This window comes from Bufo bufo, chromosome 7 (assembly GCF_905171765.1).
Source record: "Bufo bufo chromosome 7, aBufBuf1.1, whole genome shotgun sequence".
Taxonomy (NCBI): domain Eukaryota; kingdom Metazoa; phylum Chordata; class Amphibia; order Anura; family Bufonidae; genus Bufo; species Bufo bufo.
The window spans coordinates 12291870-12307952 of NC_053395.1; the positions used below are offsets into that span (position 1 = coordinate 12291870).

The 16083-nt window shown below is 45.9% G+C and overlaps 1 protein-coding gene across 1 annotated transcript; it reads left to right on the top strand.

The window, feature by feature from the left end:
* Positions 1-6: 6 nt before the first annotated feature.
* On the top strand, positions 7-7790 carry CLN3 (CLN3 lysosomal/endosomal transmembrane protein, battenin). The gene is made up of 12 exons (XM_040439602.1): positions 7-142; positions 276-355; positions 1872-1957; positions 2053-2125; positions 4472-4615; positions 4935-5056; positions 5146-5192; positions 5364-5432; positions 5516-5571; positions 6531-6624; positions 6702-6848; positions 6933-7790. Exons 1-12 carry the CDS (start codon positions 131-133, stop codon positions 7050-7052), a joined length of 1050 nt encoding a protein of 349 aa, XP_040295536.1. The 5' UTR covers positions 7-130; the 3' UTR covers positions 7053-7790.
* The last annotated feature ends 8293 nt before the right edge of the window (positions 7791-16083 follow it).

The window sequence follows — 16083 nt, forward strand, 5'->3', positions numbered from 1 at the left end:
GATCCTGTGACCGGCCCTGGCGGTGGACGTGGAGTGAGGGCCACGCTCCTCCAGCCCCAGACTCCATCACTCTTACACATTTTCTTTCCAGGTCAACGTGACAAACGCCAGCCGGTACGACTGCAATGAGATGTCCACCGCTGTAAGTACGCCTTAAAGGGGTACTCCACCGTCACTGCCTCCAGAGTCCACAGACCGGTGGAGAACCCCTGTGAGGAGGTCAGGTTGATGGGACCCGCTCCTGATTCTCGCGGTATAACCTCTCTGTCTTGCAGACGGTCCTCCTGGCGGATATACTGCCCACCCTGATTATAAAGTTTACAGCTCCGTTTTACATCCACCAGATACCGTACAAGTAAGGGTTAAATCAATCTCCATACCCATAAATGTACAGTGCCTTGCAAAAGTATTCACCCCCCCCCTTGACTTTTTTTTCGTGCTTTGTTACATTACAGCCTTAAGTTCAATGTTTTGATAATCTGAATTCTATGTGATGGATCAGAACACAATAGTCTCAGTCGGGGAAGTGAAATGAGAAAAATATCTAAATAAAACTATTGTTTAGAAATAGAAAATTGCCCTGTGCGTATGTATTCACCCCCTTTGTTAGGAAGCCCATAAAAAGCTCTGGTGCAACCGATTACCTTCAGAAGTCACATGATTAGTGACATGATGTCACCTGTGTGCAATCTCAGTGTCACATGACCTGTCATCACATATACACACCAGAGGCTGCAACACCTGAGCAAGAGGCATCACTAACCAAACACTGCCATGAAGACCGAGGAACTCTCCAAACAAGTAAGGGACAATGTTGTTGAGAAGTACAAGTCAGGGTTAGGTTATAAAAAAATATCCAAATCTTTGATGATCCCCAGGAGCGCCATCAAATCTATCATAACCAGATGGAAAGAACATGGCACAACAGCAAACCTGCCACGAGACGGCCGCCCACCAAAACTGACGGACCGGGCAAGGAGGGCATTAATCAGAGAGGCAGCACAGAGACCTGAGGTGACCCTGGAGGAGCTGCAGAGTTCCACAGCAGAGACTGGAGGATCTGTACAGAGGACGACTATAAGCCGTACGCCCCATAGAGTTGGGCTTTATGGCAGAGCGGCCAGAAGAAGCCATTACTGTCAGCTGAGAACAATAAGGCACGTTGTGAGTGAAAAGGCCTGGGGGAGACTCTGAAAATGTATGGCGGAAGGGGCTCCGGTCTGAGGAGACCCCAAAATGTATGGAGGAAGGGGCTCTGGTCTGAGGAGACTAACATTGAACTTTTTCGTCCATCAAAGAAAACGCTGTGTCTGGCGCAAACCCAACACATCACATCACCCAAAGAACACCATCCCCACAGTGAGACATGATGGTGGCAGCATTATACTGGGGGGACTGGGAAACTGGTCAGAGCTGAGGGAAAGATGGATGGTTCCAAATACAGGGATGTTCTTGAGCAGAACCTGCCCCACTCTGTGCGTGATCTGAGGCTAGGACGGAGGCTCACCTTCCAGCAGGACAATGACCCCAAACACACGGCTAAAGCAACACTTGGGAGGTTTAAGGGGAAACATGTAAATGTGTGGGAATGGCCGAGTCACAGCCCAGATCTCAATCCAATAGAAGATCTGTGGTCAGACGTAAAGATGGCTGTTCACAAGCGCAAACATCCGACCTGAAGGAGCCGTCAGCAGTTCTGCAAGGAGAAACGGGCAACAATCCCAGGTTGTGAGGCACCAAAACACGGAAAAAGTCAATGGGGTGAATACTTTTGCAAGGCACTGTATATATACCGCCATCTCTCCCGATCATCTGCTGCGCTGTCTTTTCCGTGATCTCCCGGTCATCTGCTTTCTCTTCTCACGAATCAGTTACAGGGTGTCCTTGTGCATCATCACGGCCGCTGCCAGCTTCCTCATCGTGTCGTTCTCCACACATGTTGCGGTCAGTCTGCTGGGTGAGTTCAATGCAGATGGTTTACTGCTGACTGTAACATATAATCACCAGAGAGCGCCGACTAGAATATCATCTACTCACAACCTTATATCTCAGGGGTCGTATTCGCCAGTGTCTCGTCCGGTCTGGGAGAAGTCACATTCCTCAGCCTCACCGCCTTCTTTTACAGGTAACACACACGGTGCACACAATGTGTTTCTCATCCATAGGGGGCAGTATTATAGTAGTTATATTACTGTACATAGGAGGCAGTATTATAGTAGTTATATTCTTGTACAATAGGAGCAGTATTATAGTAGTTATATTCTTGTACATAGGAGGCAGTATTATAGTAGTTATATTCTTGTACATAGGAGCAGTATTATAGTAGTTATATTCTTGTACATAGGAGCAGTATTATAGTAGTTATATTCTTGTACATATGAGGCAGTATTATAGTAGTTATATTCTTGTACATAGGAGCAGTATTATAGTAGTTATATTCTTGTACATAGGAGGCAGTATTATAGTAGTTATATTCTTGTACATAGGAGGCAGTATTATAGTAGTTATATTCTTGTACATAGGAGGCAGTATTATAGTAGTTATATTCTGTACATAGGAGGCAGTATTATAGTAGTTATATTCTTGTACATAGGAGCAGTATTATAGTAGTTATATTCTTGTACATAGGAGCAGTATTATAGTAGTTATATTCTTGTACATAGGAGCAGTATTATAGTAGTTATATTCTTGTACATAGGAGCAGTATTATAGTAGTTATATTCTTGTACATAGGAGCAGTATTATAGTAGTTATATTCTTGTACATAGGAGCAGTATTATAGTAGTTATATTCTTGTACATAGGAGCAGTATTATAGTAGTTATATTCTTGTACATAGGAGCAGTATTATAGTAGTTATATTCTTCTACATAGGAGGCAGTATTATAGTAGTTATATTCTTGTACATAGGAGGCAGTATTATAGTAGTTATATTCTTGTACATAGGAGCTGTATTATAGTAGTTATATTCTTGTACATAGGAGCAGTATTATAGTAGTTATATTCTTGTACATAGGAGCAGTATTATAGTAGTTATATTCTTGTACATAGGAGCAGTATTATAGTAGTTATATTCTTGTACATAGGAGCAGTATTATAGTAGTTATATTCTTGTACATAGGAGCAGTATTATAGTAGTTATATTCTTGTACATAGGAGCAGTATTATAGTAGTTATATTATTGTACATAGGAGCAGTATTATAGTAGTTATATTCTGTACATAGTAGCAGTATTATAGTAGTTATATTCTTGTACATAGGAGGCAGTATTATAGTAGTTATATTCTTGTACATAGGAGCAGTATTATAGTAGTTATATTCTTGTACATAGGAGCAGTATTATAGTAGTTATATTCTTGTACATAGGAGGCAGTATTATAGTAGTTATATTCTTGTACATAGGAGCAGTATTATAGTAGTTATATTCTTGTACATAGGAGCAGTATTATAGTAGTTATATTCTTGTACATAGGAGCAGTATTATAGTAGTTATATTCTTGTACATAGGAGCAGTATATAGTAGTTATATTCTTGTACATAGGAGCAGTATTATAGTAGTTATATTCTTGTACATAGGAGCAGTATTATAGTAGTTATATTCTTGTACATAGGAGCAGTATTATAGTAGTTATATTCTTGTACATAGGAGCAGTATTATAGTAGTTATATTCTTGTACATAGGAGCAGTATTATAGTAGTTATATTCTTGTACATAGGAGCAGTATTATAGTAGTTATATTCCTGTACATAGGAGCAGTATTATAGTAGTTATATTCTTGTACATAGGAGGCAGTATTATAGTAGTTATATTCTTGTACATAGGAGGCAAGTATTATAGTAGTTATATTCTTGTACATAGGAGCAGTATTATAGTAGTTATATTCTTGTACATAGGAGCAGTATTATAGTAGTTATATTCTTGTACATAGGAGGCAGTATTATAGTAGTTATATTCTTGTACATAGGAGGCAGTATTATAGTAGTTATATTCTTGTACACAGGAGCAGTATTATAGTAGTTATATTCTTTGTACATAGGAGCAGTATTATAGTAGTTATATTCTTGTACATAGGAGCAGTATTATAGTAGTTATATTCTTGTACATAGGAGCAGTATTATAGTAGTTATATTCTTGTACATAGGAGCAGTATTATAGTAGTTATATTCTTGTACATAGGAGCAGTATTATAGTAGTTATATTCTTGTACATAGGAGGCAGTATTATAGTAGTTATATTCTTGTACATAGGAGCAGTATTATAGTAGTTATATTCTTGTACATAGGAGCAGTATTATAGTAGTTATATTCTTGTACATAGGAGCAGTATTATAGTAGTTATATTCTTGTACATAGGAGGCAGTATTATAGTAGTTATATTCTTGTACATAGGAGGCAGTATTATAGTAGTTATATTCTTGTACATAGGGGGTAGTACCCTAGCATAAGTATTATTGTTGCTCCTGTCTTTCCAGTGATGTGGTGTCATACTGGTCCTCTGGCACTGGTGGTGCAGGGATCCTGGGTGCTCTTTCTTACCTTGGTCTTACAGAGGCCGGAGTTTCTCCCCGGAACTCCCTGCTGGTGATGCTGATTATCCCAGTTATGCTTTTGATAAGGTGAGTTGGCGGTTGAGGTGAGGACATATCTGCAGTATAATCTTGAGCATCCACAACAGGCCAATAATTACATTTTATTGAAGTCTCTGACTAATGATCTAATGTATAAGTCAGTCACTCCGACACTCCAGCTGTAAATAAACTACAACTCTCAACATGCTGTATTAATTTCTAAGGGTGTTCCAAGAAGCGCTGAGCCAGTGTGCATGCTGGGAGCTTTAGTTTCACAACAGCTAAAGTGCCGGAGGCTGCTGACCCCTGAACTACCATTTCTTGTACAGATTTCCAGCTCTAATGTCCTTGGTTTCTCTTCTGCCAGTTATTTTGCCCTCCTGCTCCCTCCATCCTCTCTCCCACGATGGAAGTTTCCCGCAGGTCATAGTTCAGTGAAAGAGCCTGACCGGCGCCCCCTGTTGCATGAACCATCATCTCGAGAGTCAGGTAATGCAGCGGGACACCCTCTGAGACCGTGGCAGTACTGGCGTAGACTATGCACAGGCTCACGTTGTTTTTTTCCGCGTTTATTGCAGGGAAAAAGCCTCATCGGACAATGGCCAGTAAGTGGAGGATAATTAAGGTCAGTGCAGAGGTGTGACGTTCTGTGGGGTTCTGGACTTGGGGGGGCGATCTGTTCTGTATACCTTAGTCTGTAACCCTGACCTCTAAGCATACAATATTTAGGATATACCCGTGAACACCGCTATATACTCTCATTACACGCCCTCCTTTCCTGCTTTATGTCCTGCAGTCCCTCCTGAGGTATATGCTCCCCTTGTCGCTCGTCTACTTTGCTGAATACTTCATAAACCAGGGCCTGGTAAGTGAGGACGTCTGAGCGTGACAGACTATTGTCTGGTGGTGGGTGGTCTTACAGATTGTTCTTCATTCTGTTCCTCGCAGTACGAGCTGATTTACTTTCCAAACATCAAGATCAGCCACTCGATGCAATACCGATGGTAAGTAGCAAATGATGCCCATAGGGGAGTTCTATGTTTATATACAAGGGGTTAATCTGTAGCAAGACGTCTTCACTCTCATACAACACTGAACCTTCCTCCACCAAAGCTGGAACCACGATGGGGTGAAACATGAGGCCTGTCCCACTTGTGCCTGTGAGGGGCGTTGGGCACCTTATTAGTACTGGACTGTGCCCTCCTGTAAGATCAGCAGCACCCAGAGCACTGCTGACCCCATGGATCCATGTAAAATCAGGGCAGGGGTGTCACGGATGATGTTGCAGATAGCTGGAAGTTATGGATAAACATCCGACTGGCTTGATCCAAAACTAAGGAGTATAAAGGTGACCCCTATAAAACCCTAAGAGCTCACATTGACTGCTAAGCACATACAAGGGTCTCAGAGGTAGACGATTGCATGCCCTCGTGTGACACCTGAAAACCCTATAATAGTGAGGGGACACGACCACCGGCTCCCTGCACTTAATACGGAGGGAGTCAGGGTCACCTAGAATCAAGCCAGCAAGGAAACACAATACATGAAAGGACTTATCTGAACAAGCAGCAACAGAAGTCTCCAGCAGTGAACACTTCAATCCAGGAAGTAGTGTAAACCGCAAAGTGAGGCAGTATGGGAGGGAATATAAAGGAAAGAGGATTAGTCTAAATAGGTGACACCTGGGAGAAGGAAAAAAGATGACAAAGTGAAACCAAAACAAAGAACATCATGCAAAAGGTAGAAAAGGACGTCTGTCAGACCTTCTCACAGAAGTGGCGGTGACAAGGGGTTGTATGTGACCCCATTGCGGTTCCTGCCTCTAACAGCTTATGGAACTGTGAGTCAATGCAAGGTGCAGCAAAGAGATGGAGACAGATGAGTGCTGGCCTGCCCCCATATCAACATTATGTCCCGCCCCTATGACAGGAGCGATTCCGACTCTCATCATCCTCTGTCTCAGGTACCAGATGCTGTATCAGGCCGGAGTGTTTGTCTCTCGATCCTCAGTTCGATGCTTTAAGATCAGACACATCTGGATCCTCGCTTGTCTTCAGGTAAGTGGTCTGCCTCTCGTGGACGGTGAGCCGGCGGTCTTTGTGCCTGTATTACTATTGCCGGTTTGTGTCCTCAGTGTGGAGTCGCCACCTTCCTTCTCGTGGGGGTGGCATATGTATTCCTCCCGAGTCTGACGCTGCCCGGCATCTTCCTGATTATCATCTTCGAGGGTCTTCTCGGGGGCGCCGCGTACGTCAACACTTTCAACAACATTGCAGTTGAGGTAATGATCTCTGTGGACGGCGCCATGTTGTATTCGGGCGGCTGTGTGACTGGGTTGTGTTTACGTCTTTAATGTAACCCACAGAGTAAAGCAGAAGACCAGGAATTCGCCATGTCTGTGGCCTGCGTGTCGGACACCCTGGGGATATCGCTGTCCGGAGTCATCTCCATTCCCGTCCACAACTACTTCTGTGGCCTCTCATGAAGTCCTGCGCCTGTGCTGGCCGGACGGAGATGTGTGACCTTTCTCTGCACCACCAGGAGGTGCTCTGTAATGTGGAGGACCCTTTGTCTTGCTGGAGACTACTACTGAGGTCTGACACATCGGAGCGGAATTCAACATTGTGATGGAAGGGTCAGGAGAAGACTCGTGGCGTTGATGGTGCACAGTACAACTTCTCAGGTGTTGGATTTCCTGGATCTGCTCTCGTTCTGGACGTACGAAATCTGCACAGTTCAACTTCTCTTGTAATTTAGGTGACATTCTCCTTATCTGTGATTTATGCAGATTTCCATTTTCCACCCTGATCTACTGTATATCACCTATGGAGCAGTACAGCGGGGGACCAAAATAAATAATAGCCGAGCACACCCCCTGCAGGTCACACTCTGTATTGAAGCATAGCATAAGATGTAACTGCCCACTATTAGGGTGTAATAACTGAGGCGTGAGGTGCCTCGTACCTCGGTGATATCTCTCTCGTCTTGGTGAATGGGGGGTACAATCCATGTCCTCCCGAGGTCTCTGTCTTCTCATTCACTCCGGCCTCGTAGCTCCAGTTCCTGATTCATTTGGACATGGAATGTACGGAGGAATCTCCGGGTTTACCAGAATCCTAAGGATCGCCTCTGATTTATTTTATTTTTTAACTGTAATTTATTAACGGGGGTCACTTACTTTGTTGGGCTGAACATGTGACCTAAAAATATTAAAAGAAAGTAACAAAGATGTCAACGGGTCTCTGTGTTATTATATTATTCCTGACAGGATGAGGAGAGAGAAGAGACAACTTCCCGTATCCTGTATGTATATACACCGCACAGTACAACTTCACACATCCTGTGTGTATGTACACCGCACAGTACCACTTCTCTCCTGTGTATGTACACCGCACAGTACCACTTCTCTCCTGTGTATGTACACCGCACAGTACCACTTCTCTCCTGTGTATACACACCGCACAGTACCACTTCTCTCCTGTATATATACACTGCACAGTACCACTTCTCTCCTGTGTATATACACCGCACAGTACCACTTCTCTCCTGTGTATATACACCGCACAGTACCACTTCTCTCCTGTGTATATACACCGCACAGTACCACTTCTCTCCTGTGTATATACACCGCACAGTACCACTTCTCTCCTGTGTATATACACCGCACAGTACCACTTCTCTCCTGTGTATATACACCGCACAGTACCACTTCTCTCCTGTGTATATACACCGCACAATACCACTTCTCTCCTGTATGTACACCGCACAGTACCACTTCTCTCCTGTGTATATACACCGCACAGTACCACTTCTCTCCTGTATGTACACCGCACAGTACCACTTCTCTCCTGTGTATATACACCGCACAGTACCACTTCTCTCCTGTATGTACACCGCACAGTACCACTTCTCTCCTGTGTATACACCACACAGTACCACCTCTCTCCTGTGTATATACACCGCACAGTACTACTTCTCTCCTGTGTATACACCACACAGTACTACTTCTCTCCTGTGTATACACCACACAGTACTACTTCTCTCCTGTGTATACACCACACAGTACTACTTCTCTCCTGTGTATACACCACACAGTACTACTTCTCTCCTGTATATACACTGCACAGTACCACTTCTCTCCGGTGTATATACACAGCACAGTACCACCTCTCTCCTGTGTGTATACACCGCACAGTACCACCTCTCTCCTGTGTATATACACCGCACAGTACCACCTCTCTCCTGTGTATATACACCGCACAGTACTACTTCTCTCCTGTGTAATACACCACACAGTACCACTTCTCTCCGGTGTATATACACACCGCACAGTACCACTTCTCTCCTGTATGTACACCGCACATTACCACCTCTCTCCTGTATATACACCGCACAGTACCACTTCTCTCCTGTGTATATACACCGCACAGTACCACTTCTCTCCTGTGTATGTACACCGCACAGTACCACTTCTCTCCTGTGTATGTACACCGCACAGTACCACTTCTCTCCTGTATATACACCGCACAGTACCACTTCTCTCCTGTATGTACACCGCACAGTACCACTTCTCTCCTGTATGTACACCGCACAGTACCACCTCTCTCCTGTATATACACCGCACAGTACCACTTTTCTCCTGTGTATATACACCGCACAGTACCACTTCTCTCCTGTGTATGTACACCGCACAGTACCACTTCTCTCCTGTATATACACCGCACAGTACCACCTCTCTCCTGTGTATATACACCGCACAGTACTACTTCTCTCCTGTGTAATACACCACACAGTACCACTTCTCTCCGGTGTATATACACACCGCACAGTACCACTTCTCTCCTGTATGTACACCGCACAGTACCACCTCTCTCCTGTATATACACCGCACAGTACCACTTTTCTCCTGTGTATATACACCGCACAGTACCACTTCTCTCCTGTGTATGTACACCGCACAGTACCACTTCTCTCCTGTATATACACCGCACAGTACCACTTCTCTCCTGTGTATGTACACCGCACAGTACCACTTCTCTCCTGTGTATGTACACCGCACAGTACCACTTCTCTCCGGTGTATATACACACCGCACAGTACCACTTCTCTCCTGTATGTACACCGCACAGTACCACCTCTCTCCTGTATATACACCGCACAGTACCACTTTTCTCCTGTGTATATACACCGCACAGTACCACTTCTCTCCTGTGTATGTACACCGCACAGTACCACTTCTCTCCTGTATATACACCGCACAGTACCACTTCTCTCCTGTGTATGTACACCGCACAGTACCACCTCTCTCCTGTATATGTACACCGCACAGTACCACCTCTCTCCTGTGTATATACACCGCACAGTACCACTTCTCTCCTGTGTATGTACACCGCACAGTACCACCTCTCTCCTGTGTATGTACACCGCACAGTACCACTTCTCTCCTGTGTATGTACACCGCACAGTACCACCTCTCTCCTGTATGTACACCGCACAGTACCACTTCTCTCCTGTGTATGTACACCGCACAGTACCACTTATCTCCTGTGTATGTATATATACACACCGCACAGTACCACTTCTCTCCTGTGTATATACACCGCACAGTACCACTTCTCTCCTGTGTATGTACACCGCACAGTACCACTTCTCTCCTGTATGTACTCCGCACAGTACCACTTCTCTCCTGTGTATGTACACCGCACAGTACCACTTCTCTCCTGTGTATGTACACCGCACAGTACCACTTCTCTCCTGTGTATATACACCGCACAGTACCACTTCTCTCCTGTGTATACACACACCGCACAGTACCACTTCTCTCCTGTATGTACACCGCACAGTACCACTTGTCTCCTGTGTATATACACTGCACAGTACCACTTCTCTCCTGTATATACACCGCACAGTACCACTTCTCTCCTGTATATACACCGCACAGTACCACTTCTCTCATGTGTATGTACACTGCACAGTACCACTTCTTTCCTGTGTATGTACACCGCACAGTACCACCTCTCTCCTGTATATGTACACCGCACAGTACCACCTCTCTCCTGTGTATATACACCGCACAGTACCACTTCTCTCCTGTGTATACACCGCACAGTACCACTTATCTCCTGTGTATGTATATATACACACACCGCACAGTACCACTTCTCTCCTGTGTATATACACCGCACAGTACCACTTCTCTCCTGTGTATGTACACCGCACAGTACCACTTCTCTCCTGTATGTACTCCGCACAGTACCACTTCTCTCCTGTATGTACACCGCACAGTACCACTTCTCTCCTGTATGTACACTGCACAGTACCACTTCTCTCCTGTATGTACACCGCACAGTACCACTTCTCTCCTGTATGTACACCGCACAGTACCACTTCTCTCCTGTGTATATACACCGCACAGTACCACTTCTCTCCTGTATGTACACCGCACAGTACCACTTCTCTCCTGTGTATATACACCGCACAGTACCACTTCTCTCCTGTATGTACACCGCACAGTACCGCTTCTCTCCTGTATATACACCGCACAGTACCACTTCTCTCCTGTATGTACACCGCACAGTACCACTTCTCTCCTGTGTATATACACCGCACAGTACTACTTCTCTCCTGTGTATATACACCACACAGTACTACTTCTCTCCTGTGTATACACCACACAGTACTGCTTCTCTACTGTGTATACACCGCACAGTACCACTTCTCTCCGGTGTATATACACCGCACAGTACAACTTCTCTTCGGTGTATATACACAGCACAGTACCACTTCTCTCCTGTATATACACAGCACAGTACCACTTCTCTCCTGTATGTAAACCGCACAGTACCACTTCTCTCCTGTGTATATACACCGCACAGTACCACCTCTCTCCTGTGTATATACACCGCACAGTACCACCTCTCTCCTGTGTGTATATATATATACACACCGCACAGTACCACCTCTCTCCTGTGTATATACACCGCACAGTACCACCTCTCTCCTGTGTATATACACCGCACAGTACCACCTCTCTCCTGTGTATATACACCGCACAGTACTACTTCTCTCCTGTGTAATACACCACACAGTACTACTTCTCTCCTGTGTATACACCGCACAGTACCACTTCTCTCCTGTATGTACACACCGCACAGTACCACTTTTCTCCTGTATGTACACCGCACAGTACCACCTCTCTCCTGTATATACACCGCACAGTACCACTTCTCTCCTGTATATACACCGCACAGTACCACTTCTATCCTGTGTATGTACACCGCACAGTACCACTTATCTCCTGTGTATGTATATATACACACCGCACAGTACCACTTCTCTCCTGTGTATATACACCGCACAGTACCAATTCTCTCCTGTATATACACCGCACAGTACCACTTCTCTCCTGTGTATACACACACCGCACAGTACCACTTCTCTCCTGTATGTACACCGCACAGTACCACTTCTCTCCTATGTATGTACACCGCAAAGTACCACTTCTCTCCTGTGTATATACACCGCACAGTACCACTTCTCTCCTGTGTATATACACCGCACAGTACCACTTCTCTCCTGTGTATACACACCGCACAGTACCACTTCTCTCCTGTGTATACACACACCGCACAGTACCACTTCTCTCCTGTATATACACCGCACAGTACCACTTCTCTCCTATGTATGTACACCGCAAAGTACCACTTCTCTCCTGTGTATATACACCGCACAGTACCACTTCTCTCCTGTGTATATACACCGCACAGTACCACTTCTCTCCTGTGTATACACACCGCACAGTACCACTTCTCTCCTGTATGTACACCGCACAGTACCACTTCTCTCCTGTGTATGTACACCGCACAGTACCACTTCTCTCCTGTGTATGTACACCGCACAGTACCACTTCTCTCCTGTGTATGTACACCGCACAGTACCACTTCTCTCCTGTGTATGTACACCGCACAGTACCACTTCTCTCCTGTGTATGTACACCGCACAGTACCACTTCTCTCCTGTGTATGTACACCGCACAGTACCACTTCTCTCCTGTGTATATACACCGCACAGTACCACTTCTCTCCTGTGTATACACACACCGCACAGTACCACTTCTCTCCTGTATGTACACCGCACAGTACCACTTCTCTCCTGTGTATATACACTGCACAGTACCACTTCTCTCCTGTGTATACACACACCGCACAGTACCACTTCTCTCCTGTATGTACACCGCACAGTACCACTTCTCTCCTGTGTATGTACACCGCACAGTACCACTTCTCTCCTGTGTATGTAAACCGCACAGTACCACTTCTCTCCTGTGTATGTACACCGCACAGTACCACTTCTCTCCTGTATATACACCGCACAGTACCACTTCTCTCCTGTATGTACACCGCACAGTACCACTTCTCTCCTGTATGTACACCGCACAGTACCACCTCTCTCCTGTATATACACCGCACAGTACCACTTCTCTCCTATGTATGTACACCGCAAAGTACCACTTTTCTCCTGTGTATGTACACCGCACAGTACCACTTCTCTCCTGTGTATATACACCGCACAGTACCACTTCTCTCCTGTGTATACACACCGCATAGTACCACTTCTCTCCTGTATGTACACCGCACAGTACCACTTCTCTCCTGTGTATGTACACCGCACAGTACCACTTCTCTCCTGTGTATGTACACCGCACAGTACCACTTCTCTCCTGTGTATGTACACCGCACAGTACCACTTCTCTCCTGTGTATGTACACCGCGCAGTACCACTTCTCTCCTGTGTATGTACACCGCACAGTACTTCTCTCCTGTATGTACACCGCGCAGTACCACTTCTCTCCTGTGTATGTACACCGCACAGTACCACTTCTCTCCTGTATGTACACCGCACAGTACCACTTCTCTCCTGTGTATGTACACTGCACAGTACCACTTCTCTCCTGTATGTACACCGCACAGTACCACTTCTCTCCTGTGTATGTACACCGCACAGTACCACTTCTCTCCTGTATGTACACCGCACAGTACCACTTCTCTCCTGTGTATGTACACCGCACAGTACCACTTCTCTCCTGTATATACACCGCACAGTACCACTTCTCTCCTATGTATGTACACCGCAAAGTACCACTTCTCTCCTGTGTATATACACCGCACAGTACCACTTCTCTCCTGTGTATATACACCGCACAGTACCACTTCTCTCCTGTGTATACACACCGCACAGTACCACTTCTCTCCTGTATGTACACCGCACAGTACCACTTCTCTCCTGTGTATGTACACCGCACAGTACCACTTCTCTCCTGTGTATGTACACCGCACAGTACCACTTCTCTCCTGTGTATGTACACCGCACAGTACCACTTCTCTCCGGTGTATGTACACCGCACAGTACCACTTCTCTCCTGTGTATGTACACCGCACAGTACCACTTCTCTCCTGTGTATGTACACCGCACAGTACCACTTCTCTCCTGTGTATATACACCGCACAGTACCACTTCTCTCCTGTGTATACACACACCGCACAGTACCACTTCTCTCCTGTATGTACACCGCACAGTACCACTTCTCTCCTGTATGTACACCGCACAGTACCACTTCTCTCCTGTGTATATACACTGCACAGTACCACTTCTCTCCTGTGTATACACACACCGCACAGTACCGCTTCTCTCCTGTGTATACACACCGCACAGTACCGCTTCTCTCCTGTGTATATACACCGCACAGTACCACTTCTCTCCTGTGTATGTACACCGCACAGTACCACTTCTCTCCTGTATATACACCGCACAGTACCACTTCTCTCCTGTATGTACACCGCACAGTACCACTTCTCTCCTGTATGTACACCGCACAGTACCACCTCTCTCCTGTATATACACCGCACAGTACCACTTCTCTCCTATGTATGTACACCGCAAAGTACCACTTTTCTCCTGTGTATGTACACCGCACAGTACCACTTCTCTCCTGTGTATATACACCGCACAGTACCACTTCTCTCCTGTTTATACACACCGCATAGTACCACTTCTCTCCTGTATGTACACCGCACAGTACCACTTCTCTCCTGTGTATGTACACCGCACAGTACCACTTCTCTCCTGTGTATGTACACCGCACAGTACCACTTCTCTCCTGTGTATGTACACCGCACAGTACCACTTCTCTCCTGTGTATGTACACCGCGCAGTACCACTTCTCTCCTGTGTATGTACACCGCACAGTACTTCTCTCCTGTATGTACACCGCGCAGTACCACTTCTCTCCTGTGTATGTACACCGCACAGTACCACTTCTCTCCTGTATGTACACCGCACAGTACCACTTCTCTCCTGTGTATGTACACTGCACAGTACCACTTCTCTCCTGTATGTACACCGCACAGTACCACTTCTCTCCTGTGTATGTACACCGCACAGTACCACTTCTCTCCTGTATGTACACCGCACAGTACCACTTCTCTCCTGTGTATGTACACCGCACAGTACCACTTCTCTCCTGTATGTACACCGCACAGTACCACTTCTCTCCTGTGTATGTACACCGCACAGTACCACTTCTCTCCTGTATGTACACCGCACAGTACCACTTCTCTCCTGTGTATGTACACCGCACAGTACCACTTCTCTCCTGTATGTACACCGCACAGTACCACTTCTCTCCTGTGTATGTACACCGCACAGTACCACTTCTCTCCTGTATGTTCACCGCACAGTACCACTTCTCTCCTGTATGTACACCGCACAGTACCACTTCTCTCCTGTATGTACACCGCACAGTACCACTTCTCTCCTGTGTATGTACACCGCACAGTACCACTTCTCTCCTGTATGTACACCGCACAGTACCACTTCTCTCCTGTGTATGTACACCGCACAGTACCACTTCTCTCCTGTATGTACACCGCACAGTACCACTTCTCTCCTGTGTATGTACACCGCACAGTACCACTTCTCTCCTGTATGTACACCGCACAGTACCACTTCTCTCCTGTGTATGTACACCGCACAGTACCACTTCTGTCCTGTATGTACACCGCACAGTACCACTTCTCTCCTGTGTATGTACACTGCACAGTACCACTTCTCTCCTGTATGTACACCGCACAGTACCACTTCTCTCCTGTATGTACACCGCACAGTACCACTTCTCTCCTGTATGTACACCGCACAGTACCACTTCTCTCCTGTATGCACACCGCACAGTACCACTTCTCTCCTGTATGTACACCGCACCGTACCACCTCTCTCCTGTATATACACCGCACAGTACCACTTCTCTCCTGTATGTACACCGCACAGTACCACTTCTCTCCTGTATGCACACCGCACAGTACCACCTCTCTCCTGTATATACACCGCACAGTACCACTTCTCTCCTGTATGTACACCGCACAGTACCACTTCTCTCCTGTGTATGTACACCGCACAGTACCACCTCTCTCCTGTATATACACCGCACAGTACCACTTCTCTCCTGTATGTACACCGCACAG

Excerpts from the sequence above, each read along its gene's own strand:
- CLN3 (XM_040439602.1), top strand. Across the intron at positions 5,193-5,363 it reads GTAAGTGGAGGATAATTAAG|TCCCTCCTGAGGTATATGCT; the intron begins GTCAGTGCAGAG and ends TATGTCCTGCAG. Across the intron at positions 5,572-6,530 it reads CACTCGATGCAATACCGATG|GTACCAGATGCTGTATCAGG; the intron begins GTAAGTAGCAAA and ends CCTCTGTCTCAG.